The 22,602-nt window shown below is 43.9% G+C and overlaps 3 protein-coding genes across 5 annotated transcripts in view; all 3 read left to right on the forward strand.

The window, feature by feature from the left end:
* The window catches only part of pip5k1aa (phosphatidylinositol-4-phosphate 5-kinase, type I, alpha, a), a 12,247-nt gene extending 6,218 nt beyond the window's left edge, over window positions 1-6,029 (forward strand). For all 3 annotated transcript variants that reach the window (XM_008283831.1, XM_008283832.1, XM_008283833.1), the window contains 12 exons: window positions 89-219; window positions 316-433; window positions 677-829; window positions 1,510-1,809; window positions 1,961-2,205; window positions 2,764-2,847; window positions 3,658-3,706; window positions 3,791-3,875; window positions 3,958-4,122; window positions 4,279-4,498; window positions 5,203-5,290; window positions 5,375-6,029. In XM_008283831.1, coding sequence (XP_008282053.1) covers window positions 89-219; window positions 316-433; window positions 677-829; window positions 1,510-1,809; window positions 1,961-2,205; window positions 2,764-2,847; window positions 3,658-3,706; window positions 3,791-3,875; window positions 3,958-4,122; window positions 4,279-4,498; window positions 5,203-5,290; window positions 5,375-5,380 — 1,644 coding nt within the window. In that variant the 3' untranslated portion in view covers window positions 5,381-6,029. The remainder of the gene's footprint in view (window positions 1-88; window positions 220-315; window positions 434-676; window positions 830-1,509; window positions 1,810-1,960; window positions 2,206-2,763; window positions 2,848-3,657; window positions 3,707-3,790; window positions 3,876-3,957; window positions 4,123-4,278; window positions 4,499-5,202; window positions 5,291-5,374) is intronic.
* A 3,848-nt stretch (window positions 6,030-9,877) lies between these two features.
* Window positions 9,878-14,912, forward strand: psmd4a (proteasome 26S subunit ubiquitin receptor, non-ATPase 4a). Its single transcript, XM_008283834.1, has 10 exons — window positions 9,878-9,943; window positions 10,557-10,697; window positions 10,838-10,952; window positions 11,073-11,159; window positions 11,298-11,366; window positions 11,515-11,730; window positions 12,789-12,897; window positions 12,994-13,125; window positions 13,236-13,288; window positions 14,362-14,912. The coding sequence occupies exons 1-10, from the start codon at window positions 9,918-9,920 to the stop codon at window positions 14,530-14,532; spliced, it is 1,119 nt and encodes a 372-aa protein (XP_008282056.1). The 5' UTR covers window positions 9,878-9,917; the 3' UTR covers window positions 14,533-14,912.
* Window positions 14,913-15,172: 260 nt separating this feature from the next.
* znf687b (zinc finger protein 687b) overlaps window positions 15,173-22,602 on the forward strand; it is an 11,692-nt gene continuing 4,262 nt past the window's right edge. The window contains 8 exon segments of the mRNA XM_008283836.1: window positions 15,173-15,219; window positions 16,733-19,087; window positions 19,754-20,049; window positions 20,134-20,318; window positions 20,770-20,946; window positions 21,040-21,202; window positions 21,595-21,939; window positions 22,125-22,229. Of these exon segments, the coding sequence (XP_008282058.1) occupies window positions 16,747-19,087; window positions 19,754-20,049; window positions 20,134-20,318; window positions 20,770-20,946; window positions 21,040-21,202; window positions 21,595-21,939; window positions 22,125-22,229 (3,612 nt within the window). The 5' untranslated portion in view covers window positions 15,173-15,219; window positions 16,733-16,746.

Consider the following 22,602-nt stretch of genomic DNA (forward strand, 5'->3'; position numbering starts at 1 on the left):
GCTATGAGATGACTTGTTGTTGTAAATATGTGCTATACAAATAAATTGAATTGAATTGAATTGAAATTGTTTCATCTTTTTTTTTCAGACCACATCATCAGCTCTGAAAGGTGCCATCCAGTTAGGCATCACGCACACAGTCGGCAGCTTAAGTCAAAAACCCGAGAGAGACGTGCTGTTGCAGGACTTTGAGGTGGTGGAGAGCATTTTCTTTCCCTGGTGAGTCTTGAAGAAAGGCTATGTTGTACAGAGAAGTAAACCTTTATTTTATCTGTTTGTCTTTATAACTTGTCCCTCGTCTGTCTTTTCTGGCAGCGAGGGCAGCAACCTGACGCCAGCCCACCACTATGGAGACTTCAGGTTCAAAACGTACGCACCAATCGCCTTTCGCTACTTCAGAGAGATGTTTGGCATCCGGCCTGATGACTACATGGTAAAGTCGTTTACTCAGCATCTGTTGTGCTCAGAAAATGAGTCAAAAGTTCCTCGAGAAAGGGAAAGCGTTGAAAACTGTGAGAAAAAGGGAATGATTGAGTAACCGGAAAGACTGAGACTAGGGAAGTGTGAATAATGGAGTGTTGCCACAGGAGAGGTGAAGCTGCTGGCGACAGATTTTCCTGTTTTCTGACCCTGTTGTTTGGTTTTATTAACCGTTGGCGTTCTGGACTCTCTCCAGTACTCTCTGTGTAACGAGTCGCTGATTGAACTGTCGAACTCTGGAGCCAGCGGTTCTCTCTTCTACGTGTCCAGTGATGACGAGTACATCATCAAGACGGTGCAGCACAAAGAGGCTGAATTCCTACAGAAGCTCCTGCCAGGATACTTTATGGTAAGATCTGATCGTATCTGCAGAAAAAATTTGAACACGACTGTCCCACACAATAAATCTGTGTAAATTTGACTCAAATCTAGCAAATGTCTTGGAAGCTACTGATGGTGTGACGGTGAAACTTTGGAAACTGTGCATCTACAGATAATTTTTTTTTGGATTAACAGTTAGTGGATTGCAATGATTTGATTTTCCTTCTTTTTTATATATATGAGCATAAACTAATTTGCTTTTAGACTTTAAACTGTTGATTCAACAAAACAAACAATCTGAATGTGTCATCGTGGGCTCACAGAAATTAAAATTTTCATTATTTTCTGACATATCGTAGGCAAAATGATCAATCAGGAGAATAACTAAACTAATCATGATTTCCACCACGGAATCGAACCACCTTTATTGACCATTTTTGGGATAGCACTCTCTAGCCAGGTATTGGAGCTGCATTATTTGCCCAACTGTGCCTCATTTGCACGCATAAGACACAAAAACTACCACCATGTTTTTGCATTTTCAAAATTTGACAGTCGGTCTACAATGGCACCTCCAGACGCTTTGGTTACTGACTGCATGGTTAGTTCTAGCTTGTTTATTTCCTTTTGCTGTCAGTTCACTTACACTAATAGTTTTAATTTTGCTTTACCTTCCTCCTTCCGTCCATCATCTCTGTTCTTGCTCAGAACCTGAACCAGAACAAGCGGACCTTACTACCGAAGTTCTACGGGCTGTACTGTGTCCAGGCAGGCGGTAAAAACATCCGCATTGCGGTCATGAACAATTTGCTACCGAGTGCTGTGCGAATGCACCTCAAGTACGATCTAAAGGGTTCCACCTACAAGCGACGGGCCTCGGCTAAAGAGAGAGACAAGGCTGTTCCCACCTACAAGGACCTGGACTTCATGCAGGACATGCCCGACGGGCTGCGGCTGGAGGCGGACAAGTACAGCGCTGTTTGCAAGACCATCCAGAGAGACTGTCTGGTGAGTTAAGACCTACAGAAAGATGAGTCTACAAGTATTAGATTTTAATGTAAGTAAAGTTACAAGAAACACATACGGTGTAGGTCTTTTTTTCTCTAATTCATTAATAATTCAATCACTGTTCTCACCGTACTCTTTGATTTCTATTCAGCTCATGCAGAGTTTCAAGATTATGGACTACAGCCTTCTGGTGGGAATTCATAATTTAGATCAGGCCTGTCGAGAGCAGGCGAGTGAAGAGGTGCTGGCCGGAGCTGGGGCCGGGGCTGGAGCCGGAGCTGGAGCCGGAGCCATGGACCAAAGGAGGCCGCAGGGCCAGAAGTCCTTGTACAGCACCGCGATAGAGGCCATTCAGGCAGATACAGGCAGCATGGGGTCGCTGGACACGGAGGACAAGTGAGTGACAATGTCGAATCAAATCAAATCAAATCAAGTTAATTGTCATTTTGCTGTACATACACAGTAGTACAGGCAAGATGTGCGAGTGTTTCTTCAGGATCAAAAAACTAAAAGCAATTAAATAAACAAGTGTTTGCATATCTGGATCAGCAATTCAGCATTCTGACAGCTTGTGGAATGAAGCTGTTGATCAGTCTGGAGGTTCTTCCTTTAATACTCCGGAAACGTTTGCCTGATGGCAGCAGTTCAAACAGTTTCTGGAGAGGGTGTGAGGAGTCCCTGACAATGTTCAGGGTCCTGCTCCTGCAGCGGTTCTGGAGAAGTTCAGAGCTAGCTGTCTGTCTGTCCACCCGGAATAATGTCGTCCTCTCCAGCTGTATGTTCGTCTGGGATGTTGTCATGGAGCCATGTTTCTGTTGAAGCAAATACACAGCAGTCCCTCCACTCCAGCTTGTGTCTTTAAACTTAAAATAGTCTTGTATAGGACAGCTTCTAACTTTCAGTTTCTGTCACCACGGTGACCAGTGACGGCACTGACTTTGTTTTATTTTACAGAACGGGAGGAATCCCTGCACGGAACTCAAAAGGCGAGAGGCTGCTGGTTTACATCGGTATCATCGACATTCTGCAGTCCTACAGGTAAGAGAGCACGTTGTTATAAGCTACTGTGTTTTCTGTGCAGTACAGCAAAGTAATAATGCAGGAAAAATTTTAAAAACCTGGAATCAGCATGTCCAACATTTGTCCAAGTGCCCACAGATGTTACCAGTGGTGCACTACCATTGATTTTAATGTGTTTCTGTATTTGTCTCCTATCTTCTCTGTGTAAACGAAGCCTGCAGTGCAACCGAGAAGCCCTTGAATTTAGGTTACATGACTGTTGGTCGCACCTGAGAAACTAGTGGCTCAACGGTTGCACTGAAGTCCACAGAATTATTGTTTGTACCAAATGTGGTTACTGCAGTTTATTTTGGCACATTTTGAAATGAGCCATGACGTAATTTTAGAATAAATATTGCGATTGTAAGCTTAGTTTTGGATCGTTGTCTTGATGGAACAGCACATGTCAGACAAGAAGTTTAAGGACGGTCAGAAAGTAGAAATCCTTCCTGTTTTTACAGCCTGTGGTTCTGATAAACGGTCTAATTTTGGCCCTTTATTTTTAAGATAACATGCTGTTCAGACACTCTGGTGGGCTTTGGGGTTCAGAGGGTTAAAACAGGAATGCGTCTGTTCCATCAAGCACACGAGACAAACAGGAAAAACCGGATTCACGCAACATGAATGAATCTGTACAAGAACGGCTGCAGCGCCGGATCCAGAGCTCGACTCCATTCATTCTGCCAAAGCCGCAGCGATTAGTTTAATGTTCCTGCTGCCAGTGGGTTATGTGAATGTACACGTCTGATTATCTAACTGCCGTGATCAAGCTGGGCTGTTGTTTTTCAGATTAGTAAAGAGGCTCGAACACTCCTGGAAAGCTCTGGTTCATGATGGGGTAAGGGACCTCTACTAGCCTGTTTGATTTAAGGTTTTTAAAAAACAAATCAGACGTTAAGTTGTCATCACTGTTTTTCTTCAGGACACTGTATCAGTACACAGACCAGGTTTCTACGCAGAACGATTCCAGAAATTCATGTGCAATACAGTCTTCAGGAAGATTTCATGTGAGTGTTGATGTGAGCGTCGATACATCCTGTCGGCTTCACTGCATGAACATTTAAGTAACACTTTCTGTCTTGTATCTAGCAAAACCCTCCCCGTGTAAGAAGCGCCGTGCACTGACCCACGGTCCTCCCAAGAGAACAGGCGGGCCTCCTCTGTCGACCCAAACCAGCAGCACCAGCAACCCGCTGCCTTTACTCCAACATCAGGTCAGCTCTGACACCAGAGAAGACGCTGATGCAGACAATGGTAAGAAGTGGGAAAAGAAGAATACAGGCTTCAGCTGTAGTGTAGGAAACAAGTTATGTTCACTGATAACTGCACAGATTCAATCTCCCTGCATGTACCAACATGTGAAGCCCTTTGCAACGCAGCATTAAGAGGTTTTCTCCTCCTCCCACCCAGTCATGCCATCAGGTCGTCCTGACCTCCTCCCAAAGACCTTACTGCCCAGCGATTTTGTTGGCAACGCTTCTGAAGCCGCCGAGTCTTCCTCCTTGGGAAACCCTGAATCTGCTCCCACAAGTCAGCCTCTGCCGCCTCCTTCTCAGGATCCCTCCAGATCAGTGGAAGTGGCTTTAAACAACTCATTGAGCAAAGACCAGGAGCACAGCACCCCCAAGAGGTGAGGGGGAAAGAACACATGAGTGGGGTAAAGTTAGAAGAACACAGTTCAATAAACACCATGACGATAAAGCTGAACCACTCCTCTAATGTGTTAAAACCTTCATAGAGGTGAGATTCCTTACATGTCAACAATTTCAACCCTTACAAATAAACAAATATATAAAAGTCTGTTTTTACATTTTGGGCTGATTTGCACCACCACTACAACAACAAGTACACAGACTTCTGAATCTAGAGGAAAATGTGATTCAGCAGACATCATGAAAAGCTAGAATTTGATGTTCCAAATGTAACTTTTTTTTTTTTTTTCCTTTAATATAAAGAAGTTTTCCTGAAGTTCCTGTCAGACTGTGTACACACATTTATTGACTTTGCTGATGCTAAATTGCCTGTAACTAAATGCAACTCCTTTGGTAAACCTGCCGATATGCAGAGTGGGAATGAAGACGGTCTGAGCTCATGAGCCAAAGACAAAAATGTCCCTGAACCGGAACCTCAGGAAAATCAGCATCTGTCGGGGCAGTGCTGCAGTTTGACCGGCTGGAGGCAAAAACATGTCATGAAAATACATTTAAACCAAGTTTTTTTCAGAGAAAGCTCGTAAATGTGGTGGAAGAACTCAGTAAATATTTAGTCGATGTGTTTTTCCACATACCAGTGTTTCATATTGTGTAACGGTTTAACTCTTGTGGATTTTTTTAGAGCTCAGTTTGGGACTCTTGAAGAAAGTGTCGGTTCTGCGGATGTGATCTCACTCAGTGACATAATTCCTAACGCAAGCAAATGTGCTGTAAGTTGCTTGCTTCACTTCCTTCTGTCGTGATTTCTACTCGTGTTCGGTGTTTTAATCAGCTCCGTTCCTTTTGGTTTACAGGTGTAGATGTGGGACCTGAACTCAAACGCACCAAAACTAAACCCGGAGGACGATCTGAACTAGAATGTTTCCACGCCCTTGGTGTGATTTGAGGTACCAGAATTAAAACAAAGGTTATGCAGCACATCATTGAGATTTGTATGAGATGATTTTTTTTTCTTGTTTTATTTTATTTTTTTTGCACTTTATTTTCCAAATCTCAACATGGTATGTAAGTAGGCGGTTGTGTTCTGACACTAGTAATTGCAGGTACATTAGTGCTGTGGTCACAGAACACTATTATTCATCTCATAGAAATGCCTGTATTCATCACCAAAGATTGTTTTTGTCACTGAACTGAGCTCAGTTAAGCCAGCGTTCAGTGTAAAGTGTAACACAAAGTCTTATTTGAGAACAGATTTTTTTTAATTGAAGCCTAGTTATTTCAAATTCATTGTCCTTTTTGGAATTAATTCCTGTGTTGCTGTAGCACAGCCTCATGCAAGCATCTGTCCGTCACAGAGAGGCCTTGAGTCCAGAGTACTGTTTCTGCTACATGTTTGAACACTTTAACACAAAGCCATGTTCTATGGACGTTTTAAATAAAAGATTTTCTTTTTAAAGAAATTACTGTACATATATATATATATATGTGGTTGGTAAGCTCCCCTTTTTTTTCTTTCTTTTTTTTTTTTTTTTTTTTTTTTCTTTCTTTTTTTTTTTTTTAAAGCTTACTTTCATCATGCTGGAAAAACACTTTTCATTTGACCAAATGTTCTAATGGACCAGTACCGCTTTAGAGACTGTGAATTCTAAATGTCACCACTAATGTTCTGGTCAAAGGAAGTTTAAAATCTATATATATATATGTGTATATATGGTCTGATGTCAGTTTCAGATGTAGTGTGTAGACCGGCTGACGGCCAAACGTGACTGATGTCGATACTCAGACGGCTGTTGACAAACCGCCATGATTAATAGCGACCCGGGGCCTGTCTCATGAAGCAACACTAGTGAGTTGCTCGGCCGTGTTTTGGAGCGAGCTGCTGCGATAGTGACTAATACCGCCGACCAAACCTACAAATAGCAGATTCTATTTAGGCTTGCGAATTAAAAATATACAAAAATACCCCAGAATTATAAGAACCACATCCTCGTTAATCAAATACTAAAGAGCATGTCATGATATTATTGCAAACCGGTACAATCACTTTGTTTTCATTCTAGTTTATGGTATTGAATTATAGTAGTGAAGTAGTAGTGAAGCATTTATCCAGCGTCCCACTCTAGCAACAAACAACAAAGCTATTGAAGTTCCTTTATAGTGTCAATGCTAATTAAAGTTCACTATTGCATATCAATAGCGCTGCTTTCTTTTTCTGGAGAACAATAGGTGTTTTTTTGGTTTTTTTTAGATTAAAAAATCCAGAATATGTTGAGTACTCCTGTCTAAAGGTAACACAGCCTAGTTCAAGGTTCCTGCAATAACTTTGACCTTAACGAAGGCTGTAATGTTCAGTTTTTATTGAAACTGTTTTTAGAGAGTTTGTAAGTTCATCTGATAATTTGGAGGCAGTTTGAGCAGTTTTATTGTGTTTGAATCCTTTTGTCCACATCAGTGAGGCTAAATACAAGAACTGCAACCGAGCGTGTTTAACAAAGACACCAGTCTGCATTAATGTCATCCAGACCAGCTGCAGGTTCAGGCCTGCACATACAAACATGCTGATGTGTACCAGACACTGCAGCGGTTGAGACACGGCGCCCCCTGGCAGCCGATTTATGATAGGATTTTACAACAACCAAGGCAGAGGCACGTTTTCGGTGCCTTTTGATCGTCTGTCAGCATGATTAGAGAAAAAAATAAAAATAAGAAACTCCTGAAACTCTGTAGAGAGGTGGAGCATGGGCAAAGAAAGAACCTCTGAAGTTCGGAGTTAATCTGGATCAGATTTTTTAAAACTGCAAGATAAGACGTTGGCCTTGGCAGAGGAGTGTTTGATGTTTTAAAGATAGTATTTCTGTGTCTACCACATTATATTTTACATTTAACCCCACAGAATGTTTTATAAACTGTAAAATGTATCGCAGAATAGAAGGACTGGGTGATCGTCTGTCCTGCTTTCAAAGTGCTGCAGTGGGACGTGTCAGAACTAGAAAAGGAAATAAGAAATGTAGGTAGTTTGCTGCTGAAAATCTGAGCTGAAAACTTAGATGTTTCCACGTTTTCTTTAAGTATTTTAGTCACGCTTTTCCACTATTTGCTGCTACGTGTAAACTCAGCATGAACTAGATTGCAACCTAATATGAAAGCTTACATATTCTCAGACTGATTTTTGATGTGTTGCTTTTAGCGTTTGATTTTTAATGCATTTCTATTCTTGCTTTTTAAATTGTGTTCTTGCATTTCCTGAACATTACTTGTAATGTTACCCAGAGAACTCAGTGGTTATTCTCATCCTAATATAACCTTTGTTGCTGCGACTCCCCACAGGAATGAGCATTTTCACGACTAACATTTTGTTGTTGATTTGCTGATGTTGCATGTGTGATTACAAACTTTGCCTCTCTCACCTGCACGAGGTCTTATTTAGGCCAGTTAAGTTGGGTAACGGAACCAGTTGTGTTGGTTTTGTAAGACGAGGTTTTCCAGTGTTAAGTGTAATGTGGCTGATAGCTTGCAGAGAGATTTTTGAGACAGGCCCCGACTATTTTTCACTGGGAAAACGTGGCGATGGCTGCTTGGTGTGAACAAGACTAAACAGTTCTTGATGTTGTGGTTGGATCACATTTGATTGTTTAATATTTGAAAATGCAGAAATGACCGCATTTTTTTTAAAAAAAGAGCATTTACAAGATGCATTTACTATGCAGCAAAATTCTTTGTTTACAGCAAATGTACCTAAATTAACAAACTGTGCAATATATATAGAATTATTTGACATTTTCCAACCAATATGCATTATTTGGGCGATTTATACGACCTGTAAATGATTTGTATGGATCATTTCGGCTGATCATCAAACTGTCCCATGATCAACATTGAAAGTGAAACTGTGCCTTATTGTGAAAACACCGAAACACACGCAGCCCATGAACCAAACCTGTAAATAGTCGTATTTATTATAGTATTTATTGCTGTATGTATAGCTCCGGTTTCTAAAAATGTGTCTTAATGGTGACGATGAATTGAATACAAACATGTATCTGAGGTTAATGACTGTTAAAGGGTTAAAAAAAATGTCTTCTGTGATTTGTATTTGTATTATAACAACTGTTAAATCATCCTGTGTTGTTTTTTTTCCTGTAATTTGTCTTTTCTTGCCTTTGAATTGTGTAAATGTTTACACATCTACGTATATTATGCAAGAATCATATGAATTTACAAGTTTTTTTTTCTCTGTCTTGCTCTTTTGGGGATTTCATGTTTTGTACACTTGGACCTGAAATTATTAAAGAAAAAAAAAAAAGACATACTGCTTTTGTTTATTATGTTGCATTAAACAGATGTTTAGTATTTTATGTCTCTATTAAAGTAAATCATAATGATGACACATAGTGTAAGACAAACAATCATCTGGTATGTTTTTAAATTAGGTAGTTGTTCTGTTTTATATTTCTTGGTGTATTACATCCTTGTAATCACTGGATTAATGCTAGTTTTTGCTTTGACACAATTAATCAGGTACATAAAGTGTAAGTCTCACCAAAAGAGGACCATCTGCTGTTTCATAAAGAGCTTTCATGTTGATTACTAAGACATTTCATAATATCAGAATTAAACGTAATACAATGCTAGTCTGTATTTGCACAATACACACAGAGGAAACCAGTGAGAGGAAGCTTAATACCCGAGAAAACAGCTACTAAGTTGGTTTTCTTTTTTACTACATTCACAGGTATCTCCATGGCAACTCAGCATTTTTATTTTCTATTGAAATTTTTATTTCATTCAAAGAATTAAAACAATGAAACATGACACAAACATTCCTAACTCCTGAATGAAAGGGAGCAGAAGGACGAATAATCTGATGTTATGTGCTCCCTTTACCCAAAGAAATACATTTACAAAAAAACTTAAATTACAAAAATCATCAACAACAACACAATACACATAAAAATATTCATAACAAAGACAGTAATAATAACATGAAATAGCTGTCCTTTAAAGCTGACAGTCATGTTTTACTGTAGGTGCATTTTCTTAAATACTCTTAAAGAAAAGAAAGAAAGAAAGAAAAAAAACAGAAAATTTGACATGATTATTTACTTGTCTTTGCAATCAGAGATAATTAACATAAAGTAACAGTAAAAGCATTAGTGTCTGCTTTGGGAGGTAACATTACTATAAATATAATTTTAAAATAAAAATACAAACTGTAAAAGTTTAGGGACAAACAAGTCCAGTCAGGTGATCTTGAGTGATTTTTATAGTACTGTATGCAATTTGTCACCAAATTGAAGGGGACGGCTCTTGACCAATCAGATTCCGCTTTGTACAGTCTTCGTCCAATAGGCTGTCAGCTTGTAAGATTACGACAGAGAGCAACAAGAAGTTTCCAAAATGGGGCTTGAAAGTACTATGGTCTGGTAAGAACTCTACAAATATCTCTTTTATATAGTTTTTGGTCTGTCGGCGGCTCATACGAAGAAGTAGTTGTTCGTTTCTCGATGAGGTCGTTCTTGGCCGTGAATGTGGAGAAAATGTCCCCGCCTGCGAGGATGATAATTCCCGGTTGACGGTTAGCCGGATAGCGTAGTGTCGACCGGCTGAGTCATTGTAGCTAAAGTTAGCTTAGATTTTGCTGCTTTAATAAAGTATTTGTTTAACTGTAACACATACGAACACATTCCTAGGCGTTACTGTTTGTAATTTGCCATTTGCTCTCTAAATTATCCACTGACAACACCCGTGATTTGATTGTCACGAGCAGCGGTGTTATCACCGCTGGCTAACGTTAGCAAGTCGTGCTAGGTAGTTACTACAGCAAACCGCTTGTAGTGATCGGTTTACTGCTTCCTCGGTGTAAAAGACGGACATTCCCTCACAAAACTGACCGTAAAAAGTGACTGAGACGTCTCACAAATGCCAACTTATCCACAAGGCCTAACTAGGTGATAATGGGAGTCATATGTCAGCGGCTAACTAGCTGGTTAGCTCAGTGATGCTCTAGAGCCACGTTAACTGATGTTTTCTCCTCAGTGTGGACAACAGCGAATACATGAGAAATGGAGACTTTCTACCAACGAGGCTACAGGCTCAACAAGATGCTGTCAACATCGTTTGCCACTCAAAAACACGCAGCAATCCAGAAAACAATGTGGGCCTCATCACTATGGCAAAGTAAGCATTTCTCTGGACAAAGACAAACAAAGATTATCTGACATGTTGATAGTGAGTCATTACTTCATCGCTCAGCTATTTCCTTTGTGCACGGTTGCTGATAATAACTAACTGTGTGTCGTCTTCATGTTTTCCTGCAGCAACTGTGAGGTCCTGACCACACTGACACCAGACACCGGCCGCATCCTGTCCAAACTCCACGCTGTCCAGCCCAAAGGAAAGATCTGCTTCTGCACGGGCATCAGAGTGGCTCATGTGTGTAATCTGTGGTTTCAGAGTCTGGAGTCTGCCTAGTAATTGCTCGGTTGGTAAAAAGAGGTTTTGCTCTGTGCAGCAGCGTTTTTGAACATCTGTGTGTTTGTCTTTCCTCTGTAGCTGGCCCTAAAGCACAGACAAGGAAAAAACCACAAGATGAGGATCATTGCTTTTGTTGGGAGTCCCGTGGAGGATAATGAAAAAGACGTGAGTTTAAAGTAGTGCCAATCCCACGGAGAGAGATGTTGTTCTGCTACACAGTGTATGTGATGGCTTTAGCCTCTCCTGCTGTCTAAACCGTTCTTCATTTCTTCCGTCTTCTTTTCCAACCTGCTGATTCTGCAGCTTGTCAAGTTGGCGAAGCGCTTGAAAAAAGAGAAAGTGAATGTGGATATCATCAACTTTGGAGAAGAGGTAAGACATTTTCAGTTTGTCCCGCGCTGTACTGCTTTAATGCCGAGTAACTTAAAGTTTAATATTTTGTCTTCTTCAATTCCATGTGTTCCGTTCATAATCAGAACGTTAAATTGTCCTCGTTGTCTGTCTCCAACTCTTTATGCAGGAGGTGAACACAGAAAAGCTGACTGCTTTTATAAACACTCTAAATGGAAAGGAGGGCACAGGCTCCCACCTGGTCACAGTCCCTCCAGGGCCCAGTCTGGCTGACGCGCTGCTGTCCTCCCCCATCCTGGCTGGAGAAGGCGGTTCTATGATGGGTCTCGGTGCCAGTGACTTTGAATTTGGTGTGGATCCCAGTGCAGATCCAGAGCTTGCCCTGGTAAGCAATATCTACATGTATGTCAAGTGCTAGGTAATGTGGCAAATATGTATTTAACTTTAGAGAGAAGTGTCGATTGTCTTCTGAAGCAAAACTGCTTGTTTGTTATGATGCCACCAAAAAAAGTGAAAACTCTGTTATTACCTGGTAACGTCACGAGTGAAAACATAGTGCTGTGTTTTCACTTTTTGATGACGGCATAACAAAACACATGTGATTGTCTCTCAAATTAAATAATAGGGCGTCGCTGTAGCTCACCTGGTTGAGCTGGCGTCCCTTATTCAGGGGCTATAGTCCCCAACGCAGCAGTCGTGGGTTCAACTCCCGCTCATGACCCTTTGTTACAGGTCCTTCCTCCATTCTTCTACCTCCACTTTCCTGTCTCTCTCTGTTCTTTCTAATAAAGCCAAAACAGGCCAAGAGATATCTTTAAAATTAAATAATACACGCAGTCGTACAGATACAGAGAACACTCAAAAGCATATCGGGTGCTGCATTCAGGATATACCTCTGCTAACACCAGAGGACGTGGTGTTAAAATGTACAGTAATAAACGTAATGCTGCATAGTAGAGTATTTAAAAGAGCAACACATAAATGCAAGGCTTTTCAAGGCTCAAATGTCATTGCTGCAAAGAGTGGCCTTGGTAGAGACGACAGTGAGACTATGGGTGTCCTTGAAACAGGCCAAGAATGCAAAGGACAGCTGCTCGTCTCTGTTTTCCACTAAACTTGTTCATTTGTTTATATTGGGGAAAAAAGATGACAGCATTTTTGGTGGTGTTTCTGCTATAGTGGATGCTTAAAACCAACCATTTTTCTGCAAAAGAGCTTCAGTACTATCTCTTGAATTTCCTTTGTATTTTTACATCTTGTCCTTGAAACAAGCGTGTATCATGCTGCTTTAGACTGTACTCCCACATTTAGCTGAATTTAGTCGAGTCTCAAGTACTCGGTGAATCGCTTTGCCGGAATAAAAAGAGTAACTATTTAGATTTGGAGAGCAGGGATGACCTTCGCCTTTGTTTCTCACGGTGCTGCCTCTGTGCTCTGCTTCAGGCTCTGCGTGTATCGATGGAGGAGCAGCGACAGAGGCAGGAAGAAGAGGCCCGCAGAGCTGCTGCTGCCTCTGCAGCCGAGGCAGGCATGCCCACACCCAGCGCAGATGGTAACCGGACGACTGGCAAATGGTTGCTTTCACTTAGAAGACAACACAGATTGTATTTATGCGTTAGGATTTGACTGATTTGTATTTTTATCTCAGAATCAGAGGAGGCCTTGTTGAAGATGTCGGTATCTCAGCCTGAGAGCGGTACAGCAGTGCTTCCTGACTTCAGCAGCATGACGGAGGAGGAGCAGATAGCCTACGCCATGCAGATGTCTCTTGCTGGAGGAGGTGAGTTTTTATTTGATTGTCAGACAAAGTGTATGCTGTACTGCCACTTACAGTCACGCTTGTGTTTTCTGATGTGTCTGATGATTAAGCGCTCTCTCATTTGTGAACAGAGTACGGTGAAATGGACGCAGGAGCCCCCATGGACACCGCAGAGTCAGCCAAGGTGAGCCATTACATCATGATGTAAACTGACCTGCCAAAACAAACAACTGTTATTTTTTTAGGAATAATGTGGGCTGAGTGGCAGTTAGAGCACTTTTAAGGCCTGGATGGCCATGAAATTCTTCAGTTATTGGTATAAAAGATGAACAGCCTTATTAGAAAGAATGACTTCTCAAAAGTCACTTTACAAGTTGACAAATGCAAGAAGATTTCCAAGTCTTTCGATGATAAACATCCAGTCAGCAAGCTTTAAAGAATGTGTGCTGATCCTAAGTAGAAACCAGGGTTTTTCTTGTCTCATTATGGCCCTTTAGGAAGTAACTGTGCTTGATAATAAGCACAATTGATCCACATCCAGTAAAGGCAGTGTGTCTTTGTCACCATATTTGACAGAAATGTTTGCATTTTGCTGCTTTATGGCCATTTTATAAACAAAAACACATGTTATGCTTGAGTATATGTAAATCCAAGGCACAAAACTGGGACAAAAAAACTATTTGTTCACCATTTTCACCATTTTGCTGTTGGGAATTTTTCCTTCGGTGCTGCCTAAAACCTGCTTGTGGGCCACCAAAATTTCTCTTAGCAGGAAAAACTCCAAAGCTAATGATCCTTTATGCTGTACAGGAATTCTGGATGATTTAGGCCTTAGGTATTTTGGGTTTGTTGATCCTTGCCAGCTTTTCGTGTGTATTTAGAGCAAGCTTTATTATCAGAATCAGAAACAGATTTATTGCCAGGTACAGTTTACACAATATGAGGAATTTGTTCCGGTGGGCTGGTGCAATAATAAATATAGAGTAATTATGGAGCCGATTGGTGAAAAAACATGATTTCTCACCATAAAGAAGAAATATTTCAACCTAATGACCACAACAGAGAACAGTAGTATTATTAAATTACGCAGCAGGTTTCTATGATGGTTTATTGTGAAAAAACTGAGGGTACTACGTCTCAAAACAGATGAGCAGTTATAGTTTGGGGTGTTGTGTAAAAAAAATAAAAAAAGTGCTGATACCATAGTGTATACGAAGAAGATGTAATCATTCTAATTAATCAATTGTAATTGAACAGGAGGAAGACGACTACGACGTGATGCAAGACCCGGAGTTCCTCCAGAGCGTCCTGGAGAACCTGCCCGGCGTCGACCCGAACAACGAGGCCATCCGCAACGCCATGGGCTCCCTGGCCTCCCAGACAGGAAACAAGCCAGACGGCAAAAAGGACGAAGAGAAGAAGAAATGAGGAACAAACGGAGACTTCGGACGTCGACTAGAGAATAACGAACAGTTACAGACTAATGCAGGATTTCTTACGTGTATATGAAAAGATTGCTGATGCGTCGCCCTGCATGACAGCACTCTGACATTTAATACCATCCCTCTCTGTCAAGACACTCAAAAGCACCAACGTAGATGAAATTCTAAGAAAAACTACAGCATTGAATGACATTTTTTATTTTTTTTTTTGCCCCAAAACATGAATTGATATTGTTGAAAATGTAATCTGGGATTAGTAATGATTCACCCGACAGAGTTTGTGATGGCAGGCTTTTAAACTTAACAGTTAACCACACTCCTGTCAGGTCTTTGTGTTTTTTTTGCAATAAAACCTCTGTGTAAATATGCTGCCTTCAGGTGTGTTTGTGTCCTCAGAGCCTCGCTGTTGACAGATGTGTGGATCGTGATGGTAGCCAGCCCTCGGTCCTACCTTCAAACGGCGGCTACGTGGTGTTTAAAAATAGCCTGTTGAGGAAATTCATAAATGTTTCATGCAATTCCCAGTAGAAATAAATATACGTGTCGCTTGCAGCATCCTCCGTGCATTTTTCCAGCGCTATCACAGCCTGATAGGAGGTCCCGGGTCATGTGACGGGAAGCAAAGCATTTTCAGCTGAAAACGAGCTAGGATAGTCGGGAATCGCATATCCAGGTAAACAATCAAAAATACGTGTAATATTAAAGGAAAATCCCCATCCCTGCCATCCTTTTCTGTGCCATCGTCGACCCTACGATCACCGGGTTGTTACCGCTGTCAAACCATAACCTCAGAAAAAGCGCTCCGGTGGCTTTTCTTGACGGCGAGCGCTAGCTAGTTAGCTAAATGACCCCTCTCTGTCTTGGCTGGAGCTCAGCGGCCAGCTAGCCAGCCTCAGTCGGGGAGGAACATCGCTAGCTCAAAATAACCGAGGTCGCTGCTACGAAGCGCTCCTTCGCTCGCCTCAGACGGCCGGAGAGCCTAGCATGCAGCAAAAGCGTGATTGGAGCGGTGTGTTTCCCCATTCATAGTAAATAAGTGCTGAACCTGCTAGCAGGAGAGGGTTCGGTTGCAGAAGCGCCGTCGTTAGCGCGCTAGCTGGCTGGCTAATGTAAACGCTGCTGAACCTGCTAGCTTCCCTGGTAACAAGCTAACCTGCTGTACTGTGTCAAACCAAGGTGCATGCATTTAAATTTGTAATTTGCTGCAAGTACATTTTAAAAGAAAAAGCTTTAATGAGTTGATTATTTTGCATTAGAGGCGTTGTTAGGTTCCTGGCTCACTGGACGCTTAGCCCAGGCCAGCAGTCTGCATCTGTTACCCTGATAACTGCATCATTTTACAGTTATTTCAGAGCAAAAATGACTATAAAACGTGAGACACTGTGCGTTTTGGAAAAGCCATCCCATTTCATTTCTGTGCTTAGCCCATGATTCACATCAGTACCACAGTGAGTGCAGGCTAGCTGGACTGTGTGCCTCAAAATCACTCTTATTTATGGTGGTTTGAAGCTACAATCACAGTGTGCCTGGGAAATACTTGCTTTCATGCTGTTATTTCAAAATTGTGTGATCAGCCTTGTAATTAGTCTGGGAGAACAGGTGCAGGACAGGTGCAGGCGAAGGAGGAAAGTTCACCCATAAAGTCACATTACACAATACTTAAAATAAATGACTAATAATAATCAGAGCAAATCTGATGACTGTTGCTGGCAAAACATCTGTTCATAGCCTAATCATGACTTATTTACGTACAACAACCTATAATAAAAGGTACTTATTGCCATATTTTGTCAGTTAATTTGCCGATTAGGAGGGTCTCGTGTTATATGTAGTTATGGGGGAGGATCCATACGAACAATAATGTCTCTGCTGCAGAAGAAATGACTTTAGTGGGCAGATCAGATATTTACGAACTGATATCCCAACGTATTCACTCATCTGAATCATGTTATTTTCGTGTTTTTTGGTCAGAATCACATGCATAGATTGTAAAATGCAGATCTGGTGCTTATTCATAAAACATGTAGTGACGGATGCCCCGGCCTGACGACGCCATTGTTTTGCATGTCGAGGTTTTGTTGCCCTTGGTAGCGAGGCGCAGCAGGTAGATGTGCAGTTACAACACAGGCAGATTCATGCTATTGTGTTTTGTTGCTTTCTACTACCAAGTCTTTATGTGTCCACAGGAGTCATTCCCGGTATGGGGGACATGAAGACCCCAGATTTTGATGACCTGTTGGCAGCATTTGACATTCCTGACATTGATGCCAAAGAGGCCATCCAGTCTGCCCCAGATGAGGCCGAGGGGCCCCACGGAGCTGCAAGCGCGCCCCTGGGAAAGCCGGATAGCGTGGTGGGCGTGGGGTCATCCTTGAGACCGCCGAGCCCCTCGGACCCTCAGGCGGACACCTCGATCGTGAGCGTGATCGTGAAGAACAAAGTGCGCCTCGAGACCGTGGATGGAGGGGAGGGAGACGCAGACCAGGACCCCATCGACGTGATCGCGGGGGTCGATGTGGGTCCCCGGCTTGGCGCCTGTGCTCCTGGGATGGCTGAATCGGAGGCTCTCAACCACAACGGTTTCGCAGCATCTGGTGTCTCCACACCGCTTCCCCTGAGCCAGGCTCAATCTAACGGTGCACCGTGGTCCATGAACACCCCCAAAGTGTCCTCAGAAGCAGCAGGTGCCAGCACAGCCAAGTCCCACAAGCAGGGCGGTAACATATTCAACAGACTTAAGCCGCTTGTGGCACAGGGGTCCGGAGATCCGGTGGGTCGGGCCAGGAAGATGCAGCTGCTACAGCAGCAGCACCAGCAGCAGCAGGATACAGGCCAAGAGAGAGCGGATGGAGTCAAGGCGTCGTTACCTTCATCCTCCTCACTGTCAGCTGGCTCGTCTCCTCTGGCTGCTGGAGGACCTGTCGGACTAGCATCGCCTTTCTTTCCACCCTCCAAGCCTCTGCTCTCAACTCCACCTTCTGCTCCCTCGTCACACCCGCTGCACACATCTCAGCCTTTTAACGGAGCACCCAAAGGTGGCCCTGCTGGATTTCAACACCAGCAGATGGAGGAGGATGATTCTGACCCTGATCTGGGGAGTCCGCTGGTGATCCAGGAGAACCCAGACTCTCCGACTTGCACTCAGTTGAGCCGACGTTACAAGTCTGACTCTGTCGCAGCGCAGCCCACGTCCTCTACTGCATCTCAGCCGAAACCTGGGGACACTCCTTCAGGGGCGTCTCTGACTTCATCAACCCCCCAGTCTGGGTCCACAGAGAGTCCCCAGGTGGAGGACAGACATCCAGAACATGTCATAGAGGAGAGAGACTCACCAGAGAGTCCTGAACCGGAGGTGCCAAAATCAACGGCTCAAGGCACGGCTAAGAGATGCTCCAGCCCCGCGGTGGCCTCCACTCCGCCTCCTGCTGAACTAAGGGAGCCTAAAGAGGAGGAGGAAGAGATGGAGGTGGGGAATGGGATAGACAGGGTCGTTGATGGCAAAGCTGACAAGGGAGAAAATGCGAGAACAGGTGATGAAAATATGGAGGTGGGTGATGGTAAGCCCAAAGCCCCGACTGCTGACAGCGGAGAAGCCGTCATCGCTGCACCTGCTGCCTCTGGAGCTCCATCCCGACCCCTCAAAGTCAGAATAAAAACTATTAAAACCTCCACAGGGGGAATCACCAGAACTGTCACAAGGGTAGCACCTAAAGGTGGCGCTGCAGGGAAAGGCTTGGACCCTAAAGCTCAAACTGGGGAGCGGAAGGTGTTAGGAAACAAGGCCCAGAAACTTGAGGCTTCCCCTGGTCACATGACAACAACCTCCCAGAAAGTAAGTGCTCTCAATGCTCTGCCCGTGTCTACGCTGGCAGCCAGCAGCGTCATGCTCGCCGCGGCCACCAAGGTCCAAAACAAAATGGCAGCGTCTGACAAGGCAAAGGTTTCTGCCACTGCAGTCAGCATCACTAAATCTGCTGCCCTGCCTGTAACTCCCGCCGTGGCCTCCTCCCCGAAGTTCTCCGTTGCTGCTGGTGGGATCAGTGTACGCACAGCCACTAACAAAACAGCTAACGGTGGTAGCGGCACCATCATAGGCGGCACCCTTCAGCCAAACAAACCTGCCTCCATTGTCAACAGCACAGGAGCCGTCATCTCCCGGAGTCAGTCGAGCCTGGTGGAGGCTTTTAACAAAATTCTCAACAGCAAAAACCTTCTGCCAAGCTACAAGCCCGACCTGTCGGCTCCTCCTCCCCCTGAGTGGGGTCTCCCGCTCCCAGCCACCGGGTACCGCTGCCTGGAGTGTGGAGACGCTTTTGCTCTGGAGCGCAGCCTGGCACGACACTACGACCGGCGGTCGCTCCGCATCGAGGTGACCTGCAACCACTGTGCTAAAAGGCTGGCCTTCTTTAATAAGTGCAGCCTGCTGCTGCATGCCCGGGAACACAAGGAGCGTGGGCTGGTCATGCAGTGCTCACACCTGGTCATGAGGCCTGTCACTGTGGAGCAGATGATCGGACAGCAGGACATAACGCCAATCGGTGGTGAGTGGAGCTGCAGCTGACAATTATGTTGTTTTACAGGTTGAGCGGTTGTTAATTTTTACCATTAATCATTCAGTCACTTAAATGCCTCACACCAAAGCAAGTGTGCTTTCTTTACAATTTATTGTTTTGTGCCATTGAAGGTTATAATTCAGAAAAGAATACATTTATAATTAGATAAAATGCAGAAAAGCGCAACAATCTTACATTTTTAGGGATATTTGACTATTTTTGTTGAAATATTTGAATATGAAAGTCGCTTATGAGGAATTTTCTGATGAATTCGGTGATATTTGTGGCTGTGAAATGTCAGAAAATGTTTTAAAAAAAAACAACCATCAATTATTGTCATACCTCACAGGAACCTCTTCACATGGCTTGTTTTGGTCGACTAGTAGTTCAAAACTCCAGAATCCTTACTTTAGTCCTACATAAGACTAAAACAAGTAAATTAAGAATAAAGAGCAGATTATGTTGTGTCACACCTTCACTCAATCACTAAACCGATTGTTTCTTTTGATTGATAAATTGCATACATTTTATTGTTATTTGCATAGAGTCATAAAAAAGCCACTAAGATATGAAAACAACACGTGTATCATTCATTTGTGATTCATCCTCATTGACCACGTCCCATTTGTTCCTTTCCCACCTTTGGCTGACCAGGCCTGCTCTCCTCTTCGTCCTCCTCTCCTCCAGTCTCCTCTCCTTCGACCACACCCGGAGGCCCCGCCATCTCCGCCAACTCCAGCCCGATGAAGGACGCTTCGTCTTCGGCAGCAGCTCAGCCTCGACCCGTCCGCCGCGCACCTCAGGGTCCCCAAGCGCTCATGCCTCTGCCCTGCAAGAAGGCCGAGGGGCTGCAGTACAACAACTTCAAATGCCCAGAGTGCCAAACACAATTCTCTGGCAAGGCCGAGCTGGTCACTCACTTCCAGCAGATCAGAGCTGCTCCCAACTCAGTGAGTCCCGCCGATGAGCGCTGAGGATGTGTCGTGCTGCTGGGAACTGCTGGGTTTTGATTTTTTTTGTCTTTCTTCTTTCAGACGTGTACGCAGTGCTCGCCTCCCATGATGCTCCCGAACTCGTGTGCCGTGTCCGCCCACCAGAGGATCCACAAACACAGAGCGCCTCACGTCTGTCCCGAGTGTGGAGGGATCGCACGGCAGGCCAGCTTCCAGACCCACCTGGAGGAGGCCTGTCTGCACTTCGCCAGGCGCATCGGTTACAGGTGCAGAGACGCTGTTCAGAATAATAGATACATCACTGGACTGCTCAGTAATCAGTGGCTAAAAGGTACTTTGCTAGCGTTTAGCCTTTTATTCCTCCAGAAGACATAAAAGACTTTAATAACAGACAGACTGACAACTTTAGTGTCAGGTTGTCGCCTGATTCAGCCCCCGCGACCCTAGTTAGGATTAAGCAGTGTATAGATAATGGATGGATGTTTTAGGACTGTGTGGGAGGAAGCCGGAGAACCCGGAGAGAACCCACGCTGCACGGGGAGAACACGCAAACTCCACACAGAAAGATCCCAGGTGTCCTCACTGGGGCGTGAACCTTCTAGCTGAGAGGCAACGGTGCTAACCACCGAGCCGCTTTGCAGCCCCGAGACAAAATCAGTTCAAGAGAATTCTGTGTTTTGCTATTGATTATAATGGGTCACGCTTTGCTCCATCAAGGTGCTCGAGCTGCCAGGTCGTGTTCGGAGGCTTGAACTCCATCAAGTCCCACATCCAGACTGCTCACTGCGAGGTCTTCCACAAGTGCCCCAGCTGCCCCATGGCCTTCAAGTCTTCCCCCAGCGCCCAGAGCCACATCAGCACCCAGCACCCGACGCTCACCGGAGGACAGGCCAAGTAGGCGCAAACGTTTTCCACCCAGCCGTAGAGAGATATCCTCAGAGTTCAGTGTCACAATATGTGTTTTTTTTTTCTCCCTCTCTTTTGCAGAATGATCTACAAGTGCGTGATGTGCGATACGGTTTTTACCCAGAAACCTTTGCTGTACATGCACTTCGACACTCATTTAGCCAAACAAAAGGTGCACGTGTTCAAGTGTCCCGACTGCACCAAGCTGTACGCCCAGAAGGGTTCCATGATGGAGCATATCAAGGTGCGTTTTTGGACGATTAAATGTGAACTCACACAACAAATCACGTGTCAGCCTTTTGCCTTTATGTGTTGCCCGTTCGTTGGTTTCTACGATGGACGTGGTGTCAACAAAGGCATACAGCAATTCTTGGATCGGCCTTAGCGAGGTTCCTCTTCGGTGACCTTGTCCTAAGTTCTATACCAAGTACAATACTTTAGTGATGCACATGTGTTTCTGTGAGCCTGTTTATTGTAAGAATAAAGGACACCAAGACTTAAGCGTGTAGAAAAAGCAGCGGCTTATAGTTCGGAATTTACGGTATCAAATCAAAGAATAGAAGCTAGCTTATGTTTTTGTGTGGTAGATGGATTTAGTCTGCTCTCCTGTTTTCTGACACCCTCCTGTCGCCTCAGACGGCTCACAGAGGTCCCTCAGCCAAACAGGAGTCTCAGTCCGATGCTTCTAACCCCGCCTCGGCGCCGGCCAACACCTCCGGCCCATCCGGCCTCAAGTCGAAATCCTCCGGAAAACCCGACAACTCCGACGGAGAGGACTGGGGCCGGGAACAGGAGGAGGAGGAGGAAGAGGAGGAGGAGGAAGACGACGACGGGGACGAGGACTACGAAGCTCCGGGTCACTCCGCCGCCGCGGGAGGCAGCAGTCACCCGGCCCAGACCGAGTGGACCTGCCCTCAGTGTCAGACCACCTTCACCGACAATGAGGACTACCTGAGTCACGTGAAGATGGAGCACGGCAAGGTGCTACCACTATTACTTATTTATTCAGTTACATTAAATCCAGTGATTACAGTTTGTCAGTGCACCAAAATGAGCCTTTTATCTATTTGCTAATAAAAACGGAACCAATATAGACTAATAGACTGAGATTTAATCTAATTTCATCTTATTTTTCCCTCCCTGTGCGTTTGTGTGCGCTGCCAAAGTTCCCCTGTCGCATCTGTGGAGGAACGTTCAGCACATCTTCCAGCCTGAGGCGTCATGAGCGGGTCATCCATGAGGGCAACAAAAGAGTCTTCCATTGCCAGTGAGTCATTTAAGCTTTTCTTACAGACATGTTTTATTAACTGATAGAGCTACACCAATAAATATTGATTTATTGCAAATATATGACTGATAAGTAACAAGAAACAGAAACACCAAACTGGGTCTGAGCTCCTTTAAAGTACCTAAATTATGTAGTTTGTCCACCAGAGGGCACCGACAGGTTGTTGTTTTGTCCTTAATGTATGTATAGGTTACCGTTTTAATTTTTTTTTTAAACTCTTAAAAACTCTAAAGGAACATTATATTAAGATTTGTTATGTTTGCTTTTAAAGAATCCCTATTGTTCAGTGTATTATTGGCAGGGTTTTATATATTTATCTGTAATGTCAGTGCTGGATTTTTAAAATGTTTTTATTT

This window comes from Stegastes partitus, unplaced genomic scaffold (assembly GCF_000690725.1).
Source record: "Stegastes partitus isolate 25-593 unplaced genomic scaffold, Stegastes_partitus-1.0.2 Scaffold329, whole genome shotgun sequence".
In the NCBI taxonomy this organism is placed as follows: Eukaryota; Metazoa; Chordata; class Actinopteri; family Pomacentridae; genus Stegastes; species Stegastes partitus.